The sequence below is a fragment of the Ambystoma mexicanum genome, chromosome 6p, assembly GCF_040938575.1.
Source record: "Ambystoma mexicanum isolate Mex_15411 chromosome 6p, UKY_AmexF1_1, whole genome shotgun sequence".
Lineage (NCBI taxonomy): Eukaryota > Metazoa > Chordata > Amphibia > Caudata > Ambystomatidae > Ambystoma > Ambystoma mexicanum.
Window position 1 is genome coordinate 1,305,586,407 of NC_090935.1, and position 23,390 is coordinate 1,305,609,796.

At 46.0% G+C, this 23,390-nt stretch overlaps 1 protein-coding gene across 4 annotated transcripts in view; it reads right to left on the reverse strand.

The window, feature by feature from the left end:
• DENND4C (DENN domain containing 4C) overlaps nt 1-23,390 on the reverse strand; it is a 2,555,958-nt gene that overhangs the window by 1,905,821 nt on the left and 626,747 nt on the right. For all 4 annotated transcript variants that reach the window (XM_069625964.1, XM_069625963.1, XM_069625962.1 and 1 more), the window contains exons 5-6: nt 22,544-22,713; nt 5,164-5,405 (exon numbers count right to left, since the gene is read on the reverse strand). In XM_069625964.1, coding sequence (XP_069482065.1) covers nt 5,164-5,405; nt 22,544-22,713 — 412 coding nt within the window. The remainder of the gene's footprint in view (nt 1-5,163; nt 5,406-22,543; nt 22,714-23,390) is intronic.

Genomic DNA, 23,390 nt, shown 5'->3' on the forward strand with positions numbered 1-23,390 from the left:
CCCACTAGTCCTAGGGCTGAAGCACTGTCTGTCACTCATATCACAGATCCCACTACCAGATCCCACTACTAAATCCAGATGAAGATTTGTACCAGAATACTAGCCACCCGAATAGAAAGAATGCTACCCTTCCTTCTACACCCTGAGCAGATTTGGTTCATTTGGGGGCACAGACGCCATGCGCAAGGCGCTGAACTTAATGGATCACATGGCCCGGGATGGAGGGGTTTTGCACTGATAAGCCTTGACGCGGAAAAGGCCTTCGGCCGCGTTGAATGGGATTTCCTCTGTCTTGGACAAGTTTGGCTTTGGGAAAGGGTAACGAGAGCCATGCAGTGCCAATTTGCAGAACCGACTCCCCAGGAGGTAGTGAATGGCAAGACATCTCCAGTGTTCAGCCTTTAGCGAGGCATGGGGTAGGGATGGCCCCCATGCCCTCTACTCCTTGCCCTTTCAATGGAGCCACTTGGTATCAAGTTAAGGGGTGATGACAGAGCGAGGGGTATCGGGGTAAGAGGTAGATTATAAGCTCAGCATGTACGCCAACTACATGCTCCTCCATTATGTGACATAGTAGATTCAACGAGAGGGGCGCTCACAATACTGGGAGAGTATCAAGGTTCAAGGTTAATGTCACCAAATCCATCCTATTCCCTTGCAGTAGGGACGAACATGCACCGGTGGAGGACCTAGAGATGTGGGGGATCCCAATAGAGAGGCACAGGATCAAATACTTAGGTGTGCATATAACCAGAGATCTAGCGTGCCTATACGAAGCTACCTCCCCGCCCACCCCCCCCGCCGCTATGCAAGGTATTCACGGACATGGAGGCCTGGTCACTACTCACGGTGTCCTGGTTAAGGGAGGCTTCATGCAATACAAATGACCCTACACCCGAAGGTTTTAGGTTTGTATCAAATGTTGCCTATAGAGTTGCCAGAACAACACTTTCGGGAGATGAGGCTCCGGATAAGCAGGTTCCTGTGGGAGGGGCGAAAGCAAAGTGGCATACAACATACTGATATGGCCAATGGACAAGGGGGAGCTGGGACTTCCAGACATGCGGGCATACTCCGAGCGCTAATACCTCACCTGTTGACAAACAATAGGTAAGCTTAGAGAACTACCTCCTGCGCCCAGTGACAGATGGGAGAATGGTTGTGGACCCCCTGATCGGCAGTCCGACAAAAAGTACAGAGGCAGGGGATTTGTTTCAAGCTATGGGAGCTGTGGCGAGCGAAAAAAAAAAGACATGGTAGGGGTCACAACATGGCCCTCCTCGCTGAGCCACATATGGCGACCCCCAATACGGGAAGACATACAGGACCCGCTTTGCTTTCAGGACTGGCAGGAGGCAGGTCTAGAGAGAGTGGTGAAGGGGACATCATTTGGAGGGATGAGAGTCCTGGAAGACAGCCTGCACATAAGGGCACTGTCTGTAGTTAAATGTTTACAACTGAAAGGGGTGCTAATGTCAGCTAAATGGAAAGAATATCTCCACAGGGACCTCATAGACCATAATCTGCATGGCACACTCCACCAGGGCCCTAATTTCCAGGCTTTATCAATCTGATTGCAGCGCATAGAGAGGAGGTAGGGACATTCAAAAAAAGGGTGGAAAAGAGATTTAGTGGTGGAATTTCAGGAAAAATAATGGAAAGCACCGTACCTCTAAAGCCCGTCAATACAAATTACACAGCATTAAACTGCTATACAGGTGGCAGCTAGACCCAGTCCCCCTCTCCAAGATGTTTCCTGGTGTTAGCCCGAGGTACTGGAGGGAATGTGGGCAAAACGCTGACTACTGGCTCATTTGGTGGGCCTGCCCAAAAATGCTGATTTTTGGGAGGGAGGTCCTGGGTTGGATAAAGGCACTGGATGGTATAGAAAGGGAGATTATTAACCCACTCTTGCTTCTCTTTGGGATCGACGTATGTGCTGAAGAATGGAGGTGACTGCCACATATGGTACACTTCCACCTGCTGGCAGCACAAGCATGTCTAGTAATACACCGGCAGCAGCTTGAGTCGCAGACTAAACTGCAGTGGGTAGTGAAAACGAGAGACATCTACGACATGAACAATTTGACAGGGGCACGCCACGACCGCATGCCATCCAGGGAGATGGAGTGGGCCCCCCTTTCTCGAAAAATAAGGCCTACACGCACCCCGAACAACCGGGCGAGGGCCGCAGAAAGATTATGCAGCCCCAAAAACAGGGATGCATGTCTGCAGGGGTGACCCAGGGAGTCCAAACAAATGCATGGCCATACAAGTTGCCCCTTTGAGACATGGCGTTAGCCCTTTCCTGTGCGCTGTGGCAACGATTTTAACTGATAGTTACCCCAGGGAGTGGGGAGGAGTGTCGGGTAGGGGGTTTTGGAAGAGGTGCGGGCGGGTGATGGGGAGGGGAGAGTATGTGAAAGGAGGGGGGGTGGGACAGCCAAGGCCGCGTTGATGACTGAAAGCGTGTGCTGAATGCAATCTACAGACCAAGAGGGAGGGAGACAGGGAGGGTTGGGGTGAAGTTGATAACAGAGAAAATGTGATGTAATGAGCAGTTTATTGAGATGTCTACTGTATGAAAAGAATGTTGAAAACAGAGCTTGGAAAAAAAAAAACAAGTTATTAAAAAACGGTTGACCATCGATAGTTAACTACACAATATTAAATTGAGCCTTTTTTGCTTGCAGTCAATGTTCGTCTTAACAGTAAAGCATATCGGCTTGTATTTTGTCTTCATCACGTGTTGATGGTAGCATCAGCTTTGGAGTTGGCAGCACACTAGGCAAGGTCCCATCAGCATTACAGTTGGTGTGATACCATGAGGCTTGACCCTGGGGAAGGTATGGTGCAAAGGCTTAATATGACCGAGTTGGTTCTGGAGTCAAACTTCACGGTACAATCAGATGAAGGAAACATGGGATCATATTTGTGGTTTCATTCCTACCAAGGGCTAAAATGCCGATTAAGTAATCTGTTCAGCTGTAACTTGGCAAAAAGGGCATTTATGCTCCGCTTTGGTGCACCGCCATTCCCCTCGCTGTCTCCCCTCCCCCCCACACTCTGACCATGTGAAGGGGGAAATACACTCTCTGGCCCCTCCTCTGCACCTCCATGTTGTATTGAAGGGGGGCCCATTAACACCATCCCCAGTCCACCCGCATCCGCTCCACCACCCAGCCACTACTTTTGAGATTTCCCTGTCCCGCATGCCATTCCGTGTGATCCTTACAATGTTGGTACTCCTGCCGGAAACGCAACCTGGCCTGCACAGAGCACACACCAGTACATATACATACACATGCACAGTAGTTTTGCTCGTTTATTGTGCTGCAATTGCGGCACAGTAAACACAGGTCACTGAAAAAACAAAAGTCTGTGGTAAATTGCAAGATCTTCAAACGTGGTGCTTAGGAATAGAAGGAATTGAAATGGGGAAAGAGGACAGACACAGCTATGCATACATAGTAAGGGACGACTTCTTCGCCAGTGCCGAGGCTAAAAATGCGCTGATGCGCACTAGTGCTTATAATATAGGATTTAGGGCCAGATTATTTGGATTCCAGGCCAGTAATGGCCCGCTAGGCAAGGTGATAGGCCCAAGCAAAGAGGGCCTTGACCATGGGCTTAGGTTCATTACCAGCCGGCAAAGTCTGCAACCTCGGTAATTAATGCCATTATCACCCTAGGAAAAATATCTGCGGTACTATTGGATTTTCTTCTAGTGGGAAAATTGCTTTGTGGTACTGCACAGGTGCTAAATGGCCCGTTAATAAACTACAAATCAAGACAGCCTTAGGCAATAATAAAGGGAGTCAGGACTCAGTGCCTTTACTATTTCCATTGCAGTGCTGTGGAAGTCTAGGGTGAGGAGCATGCGCGTAGTGCAGAGAAGCATAACAGACGAGTCTTGTTGGGTCAGGTGTGGCACTCCAGGGAGAATGGTGGGGGACTCAAGAGGGCTTGGGCATATAGGAGCAAACAAAAGATAACAGCACATCATAGGAGTGGGACGAGTGGCAAAGACAGAATGCAAGTTAGCATTGCCAGATTGAGCCCACGCCTTCATCTGATTGGTGGATGCCTATCCTATCAGTATAAATACGATTTCCAGATCCACTCTGTGCCAGAGTCCATTTTAGAAGATGTGCAATCAGTGGGAGGAAGGTAGCCTTGGCCATTAGAATATTGTCTACAAAAAACAACATTGGGGCCTGGCCTTCACAAAATGTGCAGAATCTGAGGCAACATAGATTGAGGCAAGGACATGTAATCTGTATGGTCTTTAAAAAAAGGATTTAATCTAAAGAAAAAAAACTGCAATTCTTCAAACCGACAAGGACAATAAGAATTACGATGAGCTACAATGCCGGTTTATAGTGACTTTTTCAAATGACATTTTCAAAATGCCATTTTGTCGGCACCAAATTGCAGGAAAAAAAACGATTTTTTTTTTTTTTTTTAAATGGGGGGGGTTCCCCCCCCAAACCCCTGTTTTTTTTAAACACTTTTTTACGTACGAAACAACAACAAAAACATAAAATAAAAAATACATTCGAAAAAAATAAATTCAGCTAAATGTTTTTGACTAAATGGTATTTCGAAAATATATTTTCGAAAATAATACCGGATACCTACAATGCCATGCATGTTGACTTAATGCTTAATGATATGTTTGAGGAGAAAGGCAATGAAAATATTTGCATCTATACATTGTTTACTGATAAATGAATTTTCCAAAAATAAGCTATTTCAAAACATGATTCCAGTGACCTCACACAGTGACCCATCTTTCAAATCTCTTGCATGGATCACTGCAGTGTATGCAATCACAAAGGGTTATGATATTTTGGAGTCCAAGTGAAAGTGATTGGTAAACCAAACAAGCTAAGCAAATTAGTCAAAATGTTCATTAGAATCCACACAGTGAACCGATCCTATTTAATAAGACTGTGCAAGCATGTACTGGAAATAAAACAATAAATACAGTCTGATTTAATTATCCCACAAACAACAAGTGAATTTGTGTTCAGTAACTTACATCAAAAAATGAAAGTGCTTTACTAAAAAAAGAAATGTTAGACCTTTGCTACTTGTACAATAAATTGAAAAATCTCTGACTGGCTTCAGAATTTAAAGAAGCTATATTTTTTTACCTACTTTTCAATAGGAAGCGGGTGAGGCCCGGATACCGAGAGCTTGTAGATAAACATTAAAAACTTGCGAAAGGTTTCAAAGAAAGGCCAACGTGAGAGAAGGCAAATGCACTTGTTAGAATTTATTGTTTTTGAGGTCACCACTTTTTTCTCAACAGCAGTGAGCAGACCCAGCTGCATTTGCTGTTTCTCAGTCAAAAGATTCCTTGGATATGCCTCATAAAACTGGATTGCAGCACCATAGACCTACAAATAAAAAAAAATGATAGCATTATTTTGACAAGAATTGTGAAACAATACTGTGTCAGCCATTTTGCCTAAATGTTTGTGTCTGCATTAAGACAGTGCATACAATTCCATAAAGTAACAATTGAATGAGTCTGGTCATTCGAGAGTCTCACATTGACATTAACAAAATCAAGGAGGGCTTAGCTTGATTTTCTGTGGCATCACCTTGCCAACCATTTGAAAATTGAAAGATATAATATCCAATTGCAACACTTACAAAAATCACTCTTGTACAAAGCTTCAGCCGATCAACTAGCATCCTCTGTACATCCAAAGTTTTTAAAGAGATGAAACTAAAGACTGTGCATGATATGATGCTAGAGGCATAAACTATCTTGTGTGCCAGATCTCCATGGATTATGGAACTATGTCCTTTTGGAAATCTTTCCAGAGGCTTGGTATATGCAACTGAACATAGGAAATTATTTTCATGCAATTTTTTGATCATTTGATTTTCAGGAGAAAATGCATTATGCAACAGAATACACAACTTCAAGTACCTACCAATCAGGAGTTTATTTTAATCGCAACCCAGACTGGCGATACCAGCTTCAGGGTAAGATTGCAAAATAATTTAACTATTGCCACGTATGAGACCATTAAAATCTTTCTAATACTATACGCTGATGAATAGTTGGAGCAAGGAGAGAATGATATGCCATGGGAAAAGGCAACTATCCCTGAAACTCAAATCCTGAGACTTCACTGGAATTTCACTATGACGTGCTGAAGCTAGAATTCTGAAAGACATTGATATTTGGTTTTAAAATCGGCTTTAGTCCTCTCATTGCTAATGTGCAAAAACAAATTCTGCAGTGCTGGTGCAACGGACAGACGGTTTTAAAAATGTTGGCTGGCCAACACTGGTCTGCCACATTCCCTGTGATGCAAGCAAGCAGTTTGGGCTGGACTGCCCCCCCTTTGGGTGGGGCCAAGCATGATTTGCATATGGTCGCTCCCCTTTTGTAATGACTTCGCAGGTGAATAACGATGGTCTGGGGGGTTGCCCAGAGCAATGCCAGAGGTTAAGATTAATTCTAAGCCCTCCAGCCATCACCTCTTGTTTTGCTTCTTTGCCTGAGATGAGCACCTATTGGAGAACCTAGAGCATGCATCACTCTAAGGCGTTTGGTTGGAGGTTCGGGTGCACCCCACTTTCATTATTATTTTGCACAATATAAAACTATTACATATTGTTATTCATCTTCGTTATTCTTTTCTTTGACGCATCCGCGTGTAGTTAAAATGTCATGATTCCACAGTCTCCTGCATTTCTTCCTTTGCTACATCAGCAATTATCTCCATTAAATTTGTTTTCAAAGCCTGAAGTGAACTGCAGAAAGTTTTCGACCTTAAGGTCTAGATGCTTGTGTGGAAATCAGACAACAGGATGGCATGAGCATCCCTACAGAAGCAAGGATGTCCACTTGCGAGCCAGGATGCAATGTTCAACAATGACATATTATGGCGATGGATCTTTGCTCTGAGCATTTACACAGACAGTCCTGTCATAGAATTGCTATTTCCAACATGGCTATTCTAACAAGTAAAGAAGATCCAGGCTCAATGTGTGCCATGCCCAAAAGAGGAAGATCCTAATCATTCTATCTATGGACCACACACATTCTGGATCACTCTGGGAAACAAAACAATGTGGAAAGGCAAAGTTAATTCAACTGAAATGCCAAACTGAATTGCCTAGGTCGTCCTCTTCTAATCTGGATGTGGAACAAATCCATACTTGCCAACATTTAGTGACCAAAAAGCTGTAGGATTCTTTGTATTTCAAAAATAGTAATTAGCATAATGACGACATCACAATAAATTACAACACATGACCTTTAACCTGATGACATCACAGGAAATAACATGACCCGACATATGACGCTAATTAGGTTACAGTGACTGTCTGATGTAGTGTGACCCATCGTGCAAAGCTTAGTTATGGAATGATGCACCTGATTAAGCGTAGGCAGTAGAAGCATTTTCAAATACACGATGTGATGAATCTAGCGATGTCATCACTCCCTCTCCAGGGAAACTCTCTACACATATGGCCAGGGAAGGGCAGCCGCTACCTGATGCCGACCCTAGGATTGGCTGCCTGAGGGAGGACCATATGTGGGGAGACAACTCTCTTGGGAGGGAAGGAGACTCACTGGCAGAAACATGGTATCCCCCCTTTCCACTCAGGGTATAGCACCAACCCTTTGACTTCCAAAACCTGAAAGGCATATTGTGATATAGATCCAGTCCATCCACTTTTCACTGACATTAGGGTTCTTTCCTATACTTTAAAAAAACAAATGAGACGAGGAAGAGCATGAGAGCAATGCGGAGAACCCAATTATAAACTGAAAATTATAAAAATCCTGGCAGGAGAATATACCAGGCAATGTGATTGCAAGTCTGCGGCCCGCACCTAATTGCGAATAAACTATAAGAATCAAGAAGAGGAAAGATAGCCTCTTGGGAGGGTGAAATCCAGGGGAAGGGAGCCTTACCCCCTGGACTGGAAAATAGCATATTCTGTGAAAGAACGTATTGTGAGCTGTAAAAAAAAAAAAAAAAAAAAAAAAAAAAAAAGTGAAACTCGGGAAGGGGACTCTACCTGGAGAATTGTGGAAACATGTGGAACTTTATTTTTGCACCTTTTGGAACTTTGTGTTGGAACAGTGGACAAAGCTACAGATGGCCACTTGACAGACTATACACCTTTTGCACTTTATTCTGAGTTTGGCATGTAAGGGTGAAGCTAGGATTTTGGACACAGGACGGAAACCATTTTTGCACATTCTGACAACATCCTTTAGTTTCGTTGAGGCAGGGAAAACCCCTTGTAGCGATATGGCGAAATAGGTCTTTGTCCAATCCTTTTTTCTTTAATAAAAAGGATATAGCAACCATCACAATGCTCCTGTGTCCGAGTCTTACTCCCAATTCATTACAATGCGTTGATCTGTGGTTCTAGTGAGAATCTGCTGTCCATTAGTATTGCTAGATTTTTTATTACTGTTGATGTTTCCGGAAGGGGAATCTGTCGTTGCTTGTCGCTGCATAGGGTCATCAGTATTTCGGTTTTGTTTGGGTTCAGTTTTAGGTTGTTGCTGGTCATCCAGAGGATTATCTCATTGAGGTATTCATTGAGCGAGTTGTTTGAGTGGGTGTTCGAGGTCATCTTAAAAATGAGTTGCAGGTCGTCAGCATAGTTGTTCAGTGGTTTGTCCTGGTGCTCAACAGGTGGCACCAAAGGTTTCTACACATCTCCACTATAACTGCTTTTTGAGGAGAGAGTTTTTTTGCTTAGGTGCCAGCCTTTATAGAGGACAGGGATAAACCACTATTTTTTTAGAGTCTCAGTGAACAAAGCAGGATCCGTTTACCTTCTGTGTACATATGAAAAACGTTTGTTGTACTTGTGGTTGTCGCACTGTGAAGGAGCCGCAGGGGCCCTATAGCAGTCACCCCAATTACCAGCAGAGAGACACTCGGCCCATCAAAAACTCCCTATTGCAAGAACGGAAGACTCAGCCAGGGGGGCAAAGTTTATTGTCTTTATTATCTAACAAAACAACAGGGATCACACTAGAATAACATGAATTCTCCAGGGTTCTTGTCTAATGAGCGTGTGTCACCCGGATTTATCCAAAAGCAAAACGTCACAAAACCAAGTTCCATTCCATTTACAAAACCCATCGTGCGTGCAAATTGGTCAGTTTAGGCGGACCATATACACATTCTATACCGATGAATTGTACTTTTGAATAGCCATATCTGGTGGCTCCTCCTGGGACCACTACATGTGCGAATCTACAATGTTGCACCATATATCTTCATGTGAAAGGTAACTCTGGATGGGCAGAATGTGTCCTCCCAGCCCCGAGACCCTGGACAGTTACTAGGCTGAGTGCACCTGTTCAAGGCAATGTGAATGAACATGGAGATGCTGTGCGTTTCCTAATGTTGCCATCTCTGATCACCTAAGCATGGGAGAGTGCATTCAGTTGGCAGTTTGTGAGCAACATTTGTGTCTCTGCAGCTCCGATTTGGTGGGAACAGCTTCTCTCCGTCTACCTTGATTGAATGGGCATGGTCTTGCTCTGCTGGGTCACGTGTGTTGAGAATACGAAATTGAGCTCTCTTGCCTGTAATTATGAGGATTCTAGCCTGAATTTCTTGCAAGTGGCTTATCGTCTTAGTAACCAGGAACTTTCCTGTCTCCACTAGTCCTTGGGTGGGTGCATCGTTCTGCTTGCCTCTGGCTGCAGCGATCATGCCAGTCCTTCCATGTACTTGAAGCCTGTCTCCCCTTCCTCATTCATTTCAATGAGCCTATAGCTTCCACACTTGTCCTTAAGCCTTTTCCATGTTAGTGGCAGTCAAGCATGTGCATGTTTGGTATACGTATACTTGTGCGTCTTGCGGTTCTGCTCTAGCGAAGGGTATGAACATATATAGAGATGAAAGAATGACAATGCATTACTTACCGTAAAAGCATTTCTGATGGTTGTATCTGCTTAGATTCACATGCTGTGCATAGGCCGACAACCAGTGGTCACTGCGGAGTATTGCATTTTGTTTTTCGTAGTCGAAAAGGGGACGTCGACAAGGCGTGTCTGTAACACTATCCCTATAGTGACGTGCAGTGTACACAATCCCTCATACGTTGAGGTCCCTCAGATTGTTTTTTTCCGCCCAGATATTGGTTGCCTTTACGTGGAGCTCCTCGAGAGACATTGCAAATATTCACTCGACAATTTGGTCGTTATTTAAATATTCACTCGACCATTTGGTCGTTATTTAATTTGACCTTACGTTAGGTTCCTCCTTCGACGAAGCTGTCCTCCGCCGACAAGATCTTCGACGGCTGTGCCTTCGACGGAGGAGATCCTTCGGCGTCGCCGAAAACGTGGCCTGGCCTCGCCGGCCTCAAACAGTGGGGAGAGTGGGGTCGTGGGACATTTCTTGCTTCTCTTTAAGAATGCCTTTCTCTTTCCCCACCTTTTCCTTCGGGGTTATTATCACGTCCGATAATTTCCTCAGCTATGGAGAGGACACCCTTTAGATTTTGCCCGCACTGCAAGGGCAAATTCACCTGGAAAGACAAGCACAAACGGTGCAACCGTTGCTTGCTCCTCAACCACAAAGAAGACGGTTGTGCGGCCTGTAAGCTTCTTAAGCCTAAGACTTTAAAGGACCGCAGGGTCAAGAGGTGGTCAGCCTACGCCATGTCTAGGTCCGATTCCTCACCCGCCACCGCAAGTGACGAGGAAAGTGATAACCCGACCTCCGCTTCGGAGGTTGTACACCCCTCTAGGGAGCGGTCACACTCGTCGTCTGTCCCCGGCCCCGACAAGCTCAGCTCACGCCCTGCTTATGGGGATGAACACCCCGGCGACACTGACGCACACAAGCACTCACATAAGCACACGACCCACGGATCTTCGTCGAAGACAAAGAAAGCATTAGCGCCAACGGAGACGCAGGTCCTACCGGCTGCCTCCACAGACCGTAAGGGTCCAATTCTAAGCAGATTAACAAACATCAGAAAATAGTTTATATGTATAGCGTCTATACACACGTCTTTCAAAGCACTTCAAGGCAAGGGAGGGAGCAAGGTAAAATACAATGACATTCTTACAAGGCCTTGAAACATTAAGAATGTGAAATGAACTATCGTACTAGGCCTGGTGACATTTCAGATCGTGCAAGAGCTTTGACAATGATAAGGGAAGGCAGCGGTGGCGCGGTAGGAGATGAGAACAGACAAGATACTATCGTATTAGGCCTGACATTTCAGGTAGAGGGGGAGGAACAAACAAGTGCAAGTTGCAGAGGTAAACACTGAACACGTAACGTTGCAAGACAACAGCAAGTGCAAGCAAGGATTCAAGTCGTAGATGGGCACAGCATGATCCAAGGCCACCATGATTACGTGATGCTAAACGATGTCCAGCACGAGAACAACGAGATTCGAGATGGGTGAACCAACATAAGTCACACGAGTCCAAAGAAGTCAAATCAAAGCATTAGCAACAAAGTGGTGATGGTGTCACCATAGTGTGTCAATACAAACTTCCACAATGGGCAGGGAGGCTTGGTTGATGCAGGGGGTATAGCATGAGAGGGCTACCATGGGGTGAGGGGACAGCAAGATGAAGGGATCCAAGCATACAGGTATCACATGCATGCAATGGGGGAGCAAAATACAACAGGTAGGGATACAGGCATCCATGCATACAACAGGGGGGGAGTGAAATACAAAGAGCAGGCATACAGGCAGGCATCTATGCATACAACGGGGGGGAGCAAAATACAACAGGCAAGCAACCATGCATACAACAGGGTGGGAGCGAAATACAACAGGCAAGCATACAGGCATCCATGCATACAACAGGGGGGGAGCGAAATACAACAGGCAAGCATACAGGCATACATGCATACATGCATACAACAGGGGGTGGCAGAGCGAAATACAACAGGCAGGCAACGTTACGGTAATGGACTGGGAGCAGACAGGGGCCTTAATTAGTGGGTCTTTAGTGAGGGGGCCGCCGGTCCCCATTTGTTTGAGGTGTAGGTCACAGTGGCCAATAGCAGGGCAGGAGTATGCAGGAAAAGCATACCAGACACAATGGAAAGCCGGCGGCCATCTTGGAAATGCTGCAAGGTTGGCAAGAAACGAAAGCAGCAATATGGAATTAAAAGGACCCGTTTTGCAAAATAATTCAATGCCCAATAGCGCGATGACAAGTGCTGTAATACAACAATTGTGGGCCAAAAAAATAAACATTTTTCAGAATTCTTTTTTGGTCTCATTACCAAAAGGTGCTAAGAGCACTGTTGGCATCGGGGGGTGGCGGAGGGGGGGCTTCCTACCTCTAGGAATGATGAAGAAGCAGGCCAGCACAGTCTCCTGGTGTGCAATGAAGATGGTCCAATGAGGGATGTTACTCCTCGCACTCTGGTGCAGGTAACAGATGTACGAGTGTCTCCTGCCTGCGTGAGTCAATCATGTTTTTCATGTCTATGTGCATCAAACTAATGCATGTCCATGTAACTCTGTGAATGGATGGCTATGTACTTCATGTCTAAGTGCGGCTACGTCGTGAGGTCAGTGATGACGTCATTGATTTCTTGATTCGCAGTCAGTCCACTGGTTTGATTGATGGCATCTCCAGATCATCAATTAGGTATGGCCTGAATGGCTGTCAGAGTAACGTTTCTCACATCTGCGATACATCGATGATGGCGGTGAAGGGCCCAAGAGTGAGGGGCAGGGCCTAAGTGTATGGTGGATCTGTTGTGTCTCTGTCTTTGGGCTGAGGGTCGTGTGGTGGTCATGAGGGCCAAAACTGGACCTCGGTCTTCAGCATAATTTTTTAAATTGCTTTAAATGCATGATATTTGTTTTCTTTCCATGTTTAAAAAAAACAAAGTATGTTTTATGCAAGAAATAAAATTGAAAATATATTTGGTTGGCATTTGCACCTTGTTTAACAGATTACTCGCATGCCTTCACTAATCTCGTTCTTTTCGATTGATTTATTCAACATTCCTATGTTTTCTAATAAAAATGATTTAGATAATTTTTCTATTAAATGGATTTAAATCAAATATCTCTTTGGTGAATATGACAATGCATTACTTACCGTAAAAGCATTTCTGATGGTTTATCTGCTTAGATTCACATGCTGTGCATAGGTCCGACATCCAGTGGTCACTGCGGAGTATTGCATTTTGTTTTTCGTAGTCGAAAAGGGGACGTCGAAAAGGCGTGTCTGTAACACTATCCCTATAGTGACGTGCGTTGTACCCACAATCCCTCATGCGTCGAGGTCCCTCTGTTTGTATTTCTTCTGCCCTGAGGGAGCCTTCTATACGTGAGTGAGTACAGAAAAGAGAGAGATGTAGAAAGATGTCTATGTTCCTTCCATCCGAGCGGGGAGGAAGGGTGGGCGCATGTGAATCTAAGCAGATACAACCATCAGAAATGCTTTTACGGTAAGTAATGCATTGTCTTCTGATGTTTGTTAATCTGCTTAGAATCACATGCTGTGCATAGACTAGCGAGCAGTACCCGGAGTTGGCGGTGGGTTATGAGAAGGAACAGTAGAGAAAAGATGTCTTAATACTGCCTGTCCCACCTGGGAGTCAGATCTAGAGTGTGCATCTAGACAGTAGTGTTTTGTAAAGGTGTGCACAGAACTCCAGGTAGCCACTTTGCAGATGGACTCAAGGGGGAACATTTGCAATGAAAGCTATGGAAGCCCCAGTGCCTCGAGTAGAATGTGCTCTTGGCTTGAAGGGTAGTTCTGTCTTAGCAAGAGAGAAACAGAGTAATGCATTGAACAATCCATCTAGATATAGTGGACTTTGAGACTGCATCTCCTTCTCTTCCTGCTGCCACCGAGACAAAGAACTGATTAGTCTTTCTCAGTGGCCTGGTTCTTTCCATGTAGAACATGACAGCTCTGCGTACATCCAGTGTATGCAGACTTTTTTCTCCCAAGTTGGAAGGGTTTTGAAAGAAAGTTGGTAGTTCTATTGACTGGTTTACATGGAATTTCGAGATTAATTTCGGTGCAAACCTTGGGTGTGTGCGTAGAACCACCTTATCTTTGTGAACTGTTACGAAGGGGTCTAGAACAGAAAGAGCCTGTAGTTCATTTACTCTCCTAATGGAGGTGATAGCTATTAGGAAAGCGGTCTTAAGAGTGAGGTCTAAGAGTTGCCTTGTGCATGGGTTCAAATGGTGAGCCCATGAGTCTGGAAAGTACCACATTTAAGTCCCATCCGGGAGCTGGATTAGCTATTGGAGGGTGTATTCTCTTTACCCCCTCCATGAAGGCCTTGATAACTGGTATCTTCCACCACGACACTAAGTTGGGAAGTGGTGTATGCAGAAAGTGCCGCCAGGTGGACTTTAATGGAATTGAACACTAGACCTGAATCCAGTAAATGGGTTAAGTACAGGACAATATGTGCGGGAGAGCAGTCAACCGGGTTGATACTCTTACCTCTCCACCAGATGACAAATCTCCACTTGCTAGAATAGCAGTGGCGAGTATTAGGTTTTCTGGCTTCCCTGAGGATGTCCATACATCTCTGCGGAAGTTGTAGATGTCCAAATTCTATGATCTCAGGAGCCAGGCTGCTAAGTTCATGGTCTGAGGGCATGGATGCAGTGTCCTGCCCTTGTCCTGTGACAGCATATTTTACAGGCAGGGAAGTTTCACTGGGGGGGATAGGGACATCTCCATCAAGTGCGTGAACCATGGCTGCCGGGCCCACATTGGGGCCACTAGTATCATGGTAATTTGTTCCTGGTGCATCTTGTGCACAACTTTGTTGAGAAGGGGAGTCGGGGGAAAGGCGTAGACAAATTTCCCTGACCATTGAATCGACAGACCGTTCCCCTTGGACTGGTTCTGGGGGTACCTGGAGGCGTAACTTTGGCATTGTGAGTTCTCCAGAGTTGCGAACAGGTCCATTTCCGGGAATCCCCATTGCGTGAAGACGTCTAAGACGATGTCTTCGTGCAATCGCCATTCGTACTCTTCGGGCAGGGGGAAGTCTCTGCTGAGTTCGTCTGCTAGCAGATTGAGTTCCCCTGGTACGTGTTGTGACAGAAGGAACATGTTGTGTCTGAGATCCCACTTCCATATATTCTGAGACAGCTTGGACAGTCCTGGAGAGTGGGTGCCCTCCTGCTTGTTGATGTAGTACATGGCTGTGGTGCGGTCTGTAATGACCATCACTGTCTTCCCTTGTAGGTGTTCCTGGAAGGCTTTTAGTGCTTTGAACACCGCCAGTAGCTCCAGTAGGTTTATGTGCTTGGATGCTACGTTCGGAGTCCACACTCCGTGAGAAGTCTGATGGGATAGGTGAGCCCCCCATCCTGTGAGGGATGCGTCCGTGGTTAGAGTGGCCTCCACTGCGGGTGTGGCAAAGGGTTTTCCTATTATCAGGTTTTCCTTTGTCCACCACCGTAGCGAGAGAACCAAGGCCTGCGAGACCACCACTAGATCGTCACATTGTCCGCTGGCCTGAGCCACTCTTGCATTGGGGGCAGGCACGCGTGAGGTAGCAAGTAAATACACAACGCCATCATTCCTAGCAAGCGCATCACTTTGCGCACCGTCACCTCTCGACCTGCCACATATTGGGGGATCTGAAACAGCATGTTTTGGACCCTCTCGTTGGAGGGGAAGACGAGGCCGTCCTTTGTTCGAATTAGAGCCCCTAGGAATTGTTTGACTTGGCTGGGGTCTAAGCTGGACTTCCTCTCGTTGATGGAGAAGCCCAGTTGGAACAAAAGGTCTACAGTCTTTTGGGTGTTTGAGAAGCATGTCTCGTAAGAATCCCCCGTTATGAGCCAGTCGTCGAGGTAAGGGTATACTGGGATGGATAACCTGCGCAGGTGGGCCGCTGCCACTGCCAGTACTTTCATGAATACCCTTGGTGCAGATGCTATTCCGAAGGGTAGCACTCTGAACTGGTAGTGTTTGCCCTCTACCATGAACCTGAGGTATCTCCTGTGCGCTGGCAACATTAAAATATGAAAGTATGCATCTTTCATGTCCAATGTTGTCATGTAATCTCCCTGTGATAGCAGTGGAATCACTTCCTGTAAGGTCACCATACGAAACCTTTGGGGTTTGACAAACTTGTTCGCTGGGCGCAGATCTAATACAGGGTGCATGGTTAGATCCTCTTTGGGTACAAGGAAGTACACTGAATAAATACCTTCCATTACCTGAGATAGAGGCACGGCCTCTATGGCTCCTTTTTCCAGCAGTTGGTCCACTTCTTGGAGAAGGATGGCGAGGTGTTCTGGTGTCATGCGGCATCCCATTGGGGTTCTGTATATTGGGGAACTGTTGAATTCTATACAGTAGCCGCGAGCTACGGTGGAAAGTACCCAGCGGTCTGAAGTTATTCCCTCCCATGCTGGAAGAAAGGATGTTAACCGGCCCCCGACCGGCGTTGCATGGGAGGGGACGCTAATCTTCGCGTCACTTGGTGGTGTTGGTGGCTTGGGAGCCTCTGGGGGTGGAACCCCGGCCTCTTCCATTGCCACGGCATTGACCCCTCTGATTGTACTGGCCGCTATTACCCTGGTAGTTGCTGGCAGAATACTGTTGGTTTTGTTGCTGGCGTTGTCCACGAAAAAAGCGCTTATTACCAAATCCCCGCCTGTTAGGGGGTTTTGAAATTTGGTCTAAGGTCTTTATTGTGTCAAATTCTTTCTTCGCGTTCTCCAGCGCGTCATCCACTGCTCTCCCAAAGAGGTTGGACTCCTCTAAGGGTTTATTAATAAGGGATGCTTGTGTTTCCGCCTTAAATCCGGAATTGCGAAGCCAGACGTGACGCTTCAGTAAAATTCCTTGCACCAGAGTGCGGCCAGTCGTCTCTGCTGCATCGAGGGTATTCTTGACGATGCTTTGATTGACCAGAGAGCTCTCGTTAACTGTAGCTAGCAAACGAGTCCTTAGGGGTTCGGGAACTTCTTCGATGTCCTGTTTGAGCTTAGCCCATTGAGCATCGACGTAGCTTGCCAATAGGGTATTATTATTGGCGATTCTGGTGGAGAATGCTGCAGAGGTGGTGATTCTCTTGGCTAGGGCATACAGCTTCTTCCCCTCTTTATCTGGGGGTGCCTCGCTGATAGATAGTGGGACTCCTGCCCTTTTCCTGGTGTTGGTCACGACCAGGGAGTCCGGGATTGAGTGACCCTTAATATATAATGGGTCCGATTGAGAAGAAGAGAACAGTTTCTCAATCCTCAGATTGACCCCTCTCACCACTGCAGGAGTGGAAAGAAAAGGTGTAATACGTCTCTTAACTGAGGCGAGGATGGGTATAATTTGGCCAGTGGTTTTTTTTCCTTGATAATCCTCTCCACAAAATCGGTGTCTGGGGTGACTTCCCCAGTTTCAATTTCGAAATGTGCTGCTGCCTTCTTCAGCAGTGCATTGAAGGTGGGTTGATCATCGACAGGCGAAGGGTTCCTGACTGGTGTAGTTTCAGTAGACCTGATGACTATACTGCTACTGCCTGTGTCTGTCGACCTAGCCGGTGACTGCCAGGGATTTGGGGTGCCCTCGCCTGTGTCCTCCTGGAATACCTCCTCACATAGGTTAGTTTCCTCGTGAAAACCTTCCTCTTCTTGTTGGTCTTCAACATAGGTGAACTCATCTTCCTCCTGGAAGAAGGTATCTTCCTCAGTGGGATTGTGAGAGTATATGTCCTCCTGTATGGGGTTATAAAACTTCTGGTATTTAGCCCTTGGACTCTCCAGGGGTGCCTCCCTTGGTCTCTTGGGTGTCCTGTTTTCTGGGATGGACATGAACCTGTGTGGTTTATCCATACAGGTCTGGAACCTTTCAAAGGTCCACTGAGGTCGGCCAGGACGGTCTGGGAATGAAAAAGAAGTTTCTTCCTTCTGTAATTGGCTGTTTCTGTCCCATAACGTCGAAGAAAGAGAGCCTTCGCCTTCTGAGTAGCCTTCTCGCTGGCTAGGGCCTTCTGTCTGCGTCGGGAACTGGCCTGATCTGTTTTACGGCGCATCTTTGGCCTTGTGCGCAGTTTTCGGCGTCTCACTCGCCGTACGTCTCTGGCCGTCCTTAGATGCTATGCGCGCAAGGCTTTCGGCGATCATTCTCTCTTCCGAGGGATCGGTCGCCGTCGCGCTATGTAACGTCGAGCCTTTGCTCGTCGAGCCCTTGCCCGTCGAGCCCTTGTTGGCAACGTGAGCGCTCTTGCGATGCGCGTCACCGGAGGTTTTGGTGTTAGCGCCCTTATTTTTAGAATGCCCAGACGCCTGTCACGGAAGCGGTGGCGGGGAGGGCTGACGACCCTTACGGTCGACGGAAGACGCCGGTGGGCCCGGCGTCCCTGTTGGTGCTATGGCTGCCTTCGTCTTTGACAAATGCGTGCCGGGGGGTATGTGCTTTGGTGTTTTTGCGCGTGCATCCTTGTCGCCGGGGTGTACATCCCCATAAGCTGGGTGTGAGCCGGGCTTGTCGGGGCCAGGGACGGACGACGAGGAGAGTGAACGCTCCTTTGAAAGGTCTACAGCCTCCGTTACGGGGGCCGTGTAGTCACTGTCCTCGTCACACTCAGCGGCGGCAGCGGGCGAGGAGTCAGGCCTAGACATGGCGTAGGCCGCCCACCTTTTGACCCTGCGGTCTTTTAGAGTTTTGGGCTTTAGTAATTTACAGGCCGCAAAGCCGCCGTCCTGGTATCGAGGGGTAAGCAACGGTTGCACCGTTTGTGCTCATCCTTCCAGGTATATTTACCCTTGCAAAGCGGGCAAAACCTAAATGGCGTCCTCTCCATAGCTGAGGGCAATAAGAGTGACTACGACCTCGAAAGAGAGGGAGGGGAAAGAGAAAGGCATTCTTAAAGAAAAGAAAGAAAGGCCACAAAACCCCACTCTCCCTACTGTGTATGGCTGGCGAGGCCTGGCCACTTGTTCGGCAGCGCCGAAGGATCCCCTCCGCTCGTCCTTCCGTCGAAGATCTTGCTCGGTGGAGAAACAGCTCTGCGTCGAGGGAGGGATCTACGTTATTGATATTAATAACAAACGACCAAAGGTCGAAGAAACTATTTGGCAATGTCTCTCGAGGAGCTCCGCATAAAGGCGACCAGTAGCTGAGCAGAAAAAAACAATCTGAGGGACCTCGACGCGCGAGGGGTTGTGCGTACAACGCACGTCACTATAGGGATAGTGTTACAGACACGCCTTGTCGACGTCCCCTTTTCGACTACGAAAAACAAAATGCAATACTCCGCAGTGACCACTGGATGTCGGACCTATGCACAGCATGTGATTCTAAGCAGATTAACAAACATCAGAAATGTGGTTCAGAGTGTTTTTGATTAATTGTTCTAAAACATTTCAATGAATGACATTCCGAATATCTCCCACAGGGGAAATACACAAGGATGCACATCTCCCATGAGGATACACTTTCCATTAGGTGCGATGCGATCACCAATGGGAAGGTAACTGACTTCCCCTCAGCTAAACTGTCCCTCTCCCCCAACTGTACAGTTAATATTCACATCTACAGACCCCCATGCACAACTCCTGATTTCAGAGGGCACCTTCTCCATATCGAGGCAATAACTTAAAAAGCTCCACAAAAACTATCCTACTCTAAGATTTTAATCTAGGTCTCAACGACCCAAAGGACAAAATAGCCCCAGCCAAAAATCTCAAAGACCTTGGCTTCTTACAAAAAGTCACAAGCCCGACTCACGATAAAGGCAGCACTCTAGATTGGGTGGCAGATCTCAACTGCTCCTCCACCGTTATCTCCAACACGACCTACCCATGGACTGATTACAATTGCATCCAATTCACAGTTCCCACCGATCCCCCCCCTTCTAAAGTACTCAGACTCTGACAGCCATGGTCAGAAGCTCCCCAAAATTAACCAAGAACAACCTTCTCCCCTACCTGGATGTCCCAGAACTTAAACCTCCCTTCACAAGAGACCCCAGCTGGCTCACCAATATCTATGCCCACACCCTTACCAGAGCCATTGACGCCATAGCCCCGATCGAAGCCAAAAAGGAAAAAAAATCCATGCACATCAATTCTTGGTTCAATGAAGACCTACTAGCCCTCTGCACCAGCAAACGTCTAGCTCCAACCAAATGGCAGGCAAAGCCTAGTGATGCCACGTGGGAAGAATTCAAAAGGCTCTCAACGCAATACAAAAAAGACCTATTCAAAGCCAAGTCTGACTCCTTCAACCACCATATCACCAATGCTAACTCCAAATAGAAGGAAATGTTCTCTATCTTTAAAGACCTCATCACCCCATCCACCAGCTCCGATGAGATCATCAAAGACGAAGACAGGTGCTCGAGCATACAGGCTGCCATGCTAAAGAAAATTTAAAATCTTCAAGATAAAATTCAATCACAATGCAAGGCACTCCACAAACCCGTCCATCAGGCAACGCACAGCACCACCCCCACAAACCTCCCGCCCCTCTCTTCTCCTTCAGAGACTTCTCAGAACCGGTAGTCATAAATATACTCCAACATCTCAAACCATCCGTGTGTAAAGGGGACACCTGCCACCCTAACATCAAAGACTGCGCCAAATCCCTGGCTCCTATCAGCACTGCATTCATCAACGCCTCCTCCTCAGCAGCTACGGTCCCATCCAACCTCAAGGAAGCCTGGGCCGCCCCTTTCAAAAAAAAAAAAAAAAAAAAAAAAAAACATCCCTTGACCCCACTTCCCGTAATAACTACTGCCCCATCACCACCGTCCCCTTCCTTCTCAAGATCCTAGATAAAGTAGCCCACAACCAGAGCCAACACTACATAGAGTCGAACATCATCCTAGCCAAAAGGCAATCAGGTTTCCGCAAAGGCCATGGTACTGAAACCGCGCTCCTAGACCTTAAAAATCAAATAACTAAGATAATGGGCACTGGTAAATCGCCCCTCTCTGCATACTCTTGTTCCTCGTGTTAACCTGTATGACTATTCTTCACCTCTGGTTAACTTGGCCGACTACTGCTTCACATTCCGGTAACTACGTTTTTTTGTAACCAGCAACGATTCTCATTGTCTGTAACAGCGCCACAATGCCTCCGGGCTGATGTGCACTTTATAATTGTTAATAAATAAGGAACACCCTTTTGTAAAGCCGTACATGATAGACTTAAGGCTATGATGCCATCAGCAAATGTAGGGCACGTGTGAGGAATTTCGTCAGACAAACCTCTGCATGGTAAAACAGAAAAAGCTTGTTACTTTTTCTCAAAGGTGTTTCCAGCCAGTTAGGGCTCCATTACAAAGACACTTAAGCCTGAAGAGTGCGTTACACGAATCACCTACATTGCGGTGTACCTTAGATAATTGAAGTCTTGCAACATTTAGTGACACCTTAGTGTCAAACAAAGTCTGAACATTGGTATGTTGCTCAACAACTATTATGTTGGGGCTGTAGCCCCTGAAGAAGACCTTCTTGCCATCTTTATAACTATTCAGGGACGGAAGACCCCAATCTTGAAGCATACCTTGATGTTGACCAGGAAAGCAATGAGACTGAGTGGGACAAGCCTCAATATCTTTAAGAAGGGCTGCAGATCCCCGTCACTTCAGCTACGTGACACAGGGTCAGGTTTTAGACAAAATGTATCCTTTGGTGCGCAGCAGTCCCTGTTTAAAGTCAAATAGCCCAACCTCGCACTCTTCCATTCAGGGTTCTGCATGCCATGGCAACAACGATCCATAAGGTGGTCAATAGAAATGAAGAAAAGGCACCTTTGCCATCTAATCACAAAATTTGGAACCTTGCTTAAAGTGGTGTGAAGATCACTGAGAAAAGACGAAGGAATCATCCAGTAATCGGTCGTATTACAATAAAACTTTATTGTAATTTACTAATACTTGCATTTATAACTCTGGGAATCAGTGTGAAAATAAAACGGACATGTTATTTGTAATCATTCCCCTGCATTTCTAGCCTTTGTATACCTGGAGAAAGTGAATATCTACCCACTATCTATGAATAACATCTAAAATGAGTACATCTGCAAAGGCTAAATCTCCTTTTTAGGGCCAGATTACTGTACATCATAATGTTGCACTAGAACTCATTTCAAGTTTTTCAAATATGTATAGTAGCTACATGAGCAGTCCCCTTGTCCATGTAAGGTTAATCCGTGCAGTCCATCATGGAGCATTTCTAGACCGTGGTAATCATGGCCTCCTAAAGCACATTATAACGTAGGGGTGTTGAGGCTACATGGTCTTGTTCGTTATACAGGGCCTAAGCAATTTAGTAGAGATCTCTTTACTAATGCACTCATTCCAAATTGGTACTACAACCAATGATTTGGTTATTGCCAAATTAGGAAGACTCGCACACACAACCGTTTGAGCCCAGAAGGGATAATACCTTTTACAATACCTATACATTTTACAACTACAATACACCATTGCAAAAGGCAACATCCATAGCAGACGAGAAGCAATCAACATGCCCAGGAATGTTGATCTGCACCATACAAAGGATTTAAAAAAAGAGGGTTAAAGTTAAACTCTAAACATTACACATACCTTTTCTGCAGTAGAACCGGTCAGGACAAACGTTGAGAAAATCGGAAGGGGATATCTGGTTTGAGGAGCCCAACATTCAATAGTCGCTCCCATGGGAAGGCAAAATAAAGGCACAGATTCAGAGAGTGGGAAGGCATCGTAATCTATTTCTGGATATCGGAAGATTAAACCTGTCAGAGGAAAAGAAAATACTTTGTATGATTGCTACTTAACCACATCCCCAGCAGGCACCATAAAAACATTATTTAAAGTAAATATTTGGAATCAAAAAGCCATCCGAGTAAATGTGGTCTAGATATTTTCAGGTTATAATCTCAGTAAATTACTGGGTACCCTACGTTTTGGGGATGCAACAACTGAAAAAAGAATCGATCTCAGTTGTGCGCAGCACTGAACAGCAGGGTTATCACACATGCACATCAGAATGCAACTCTATTTACAATGCATAACAAAAATAGCTTGTAGTCTCATGCAGACATTCAGAGTAATGTATGATCAAAGTGAATTTTTCAGTAATACAGGTCAGCTTGAAATGCAGTTTTGTTCGACTGCAAACATCAGAATTCCATCAGCTGCAGGAATAAAAAAAGCTTTAAAGGACAAAAACTACTAAGAAAACGAGGACTGAATGAATAGGCCAATAGGGTGGATCTGTGGAAAATGTAAACATTGCTCACAGTAATGACTCTTGTTCTAGTAGCCCATGTTGCTCTTCCTACAGAAGCTGGGGATATATTTACCCTAAGTATAGAATCTTTGGGAAAATATAAATAAATGGAAGTCTGTGCCCATGCATGCCTCAGCCCCACACCCCCCCCTTTGTAAAAATGCTCATTTTACAAACTAT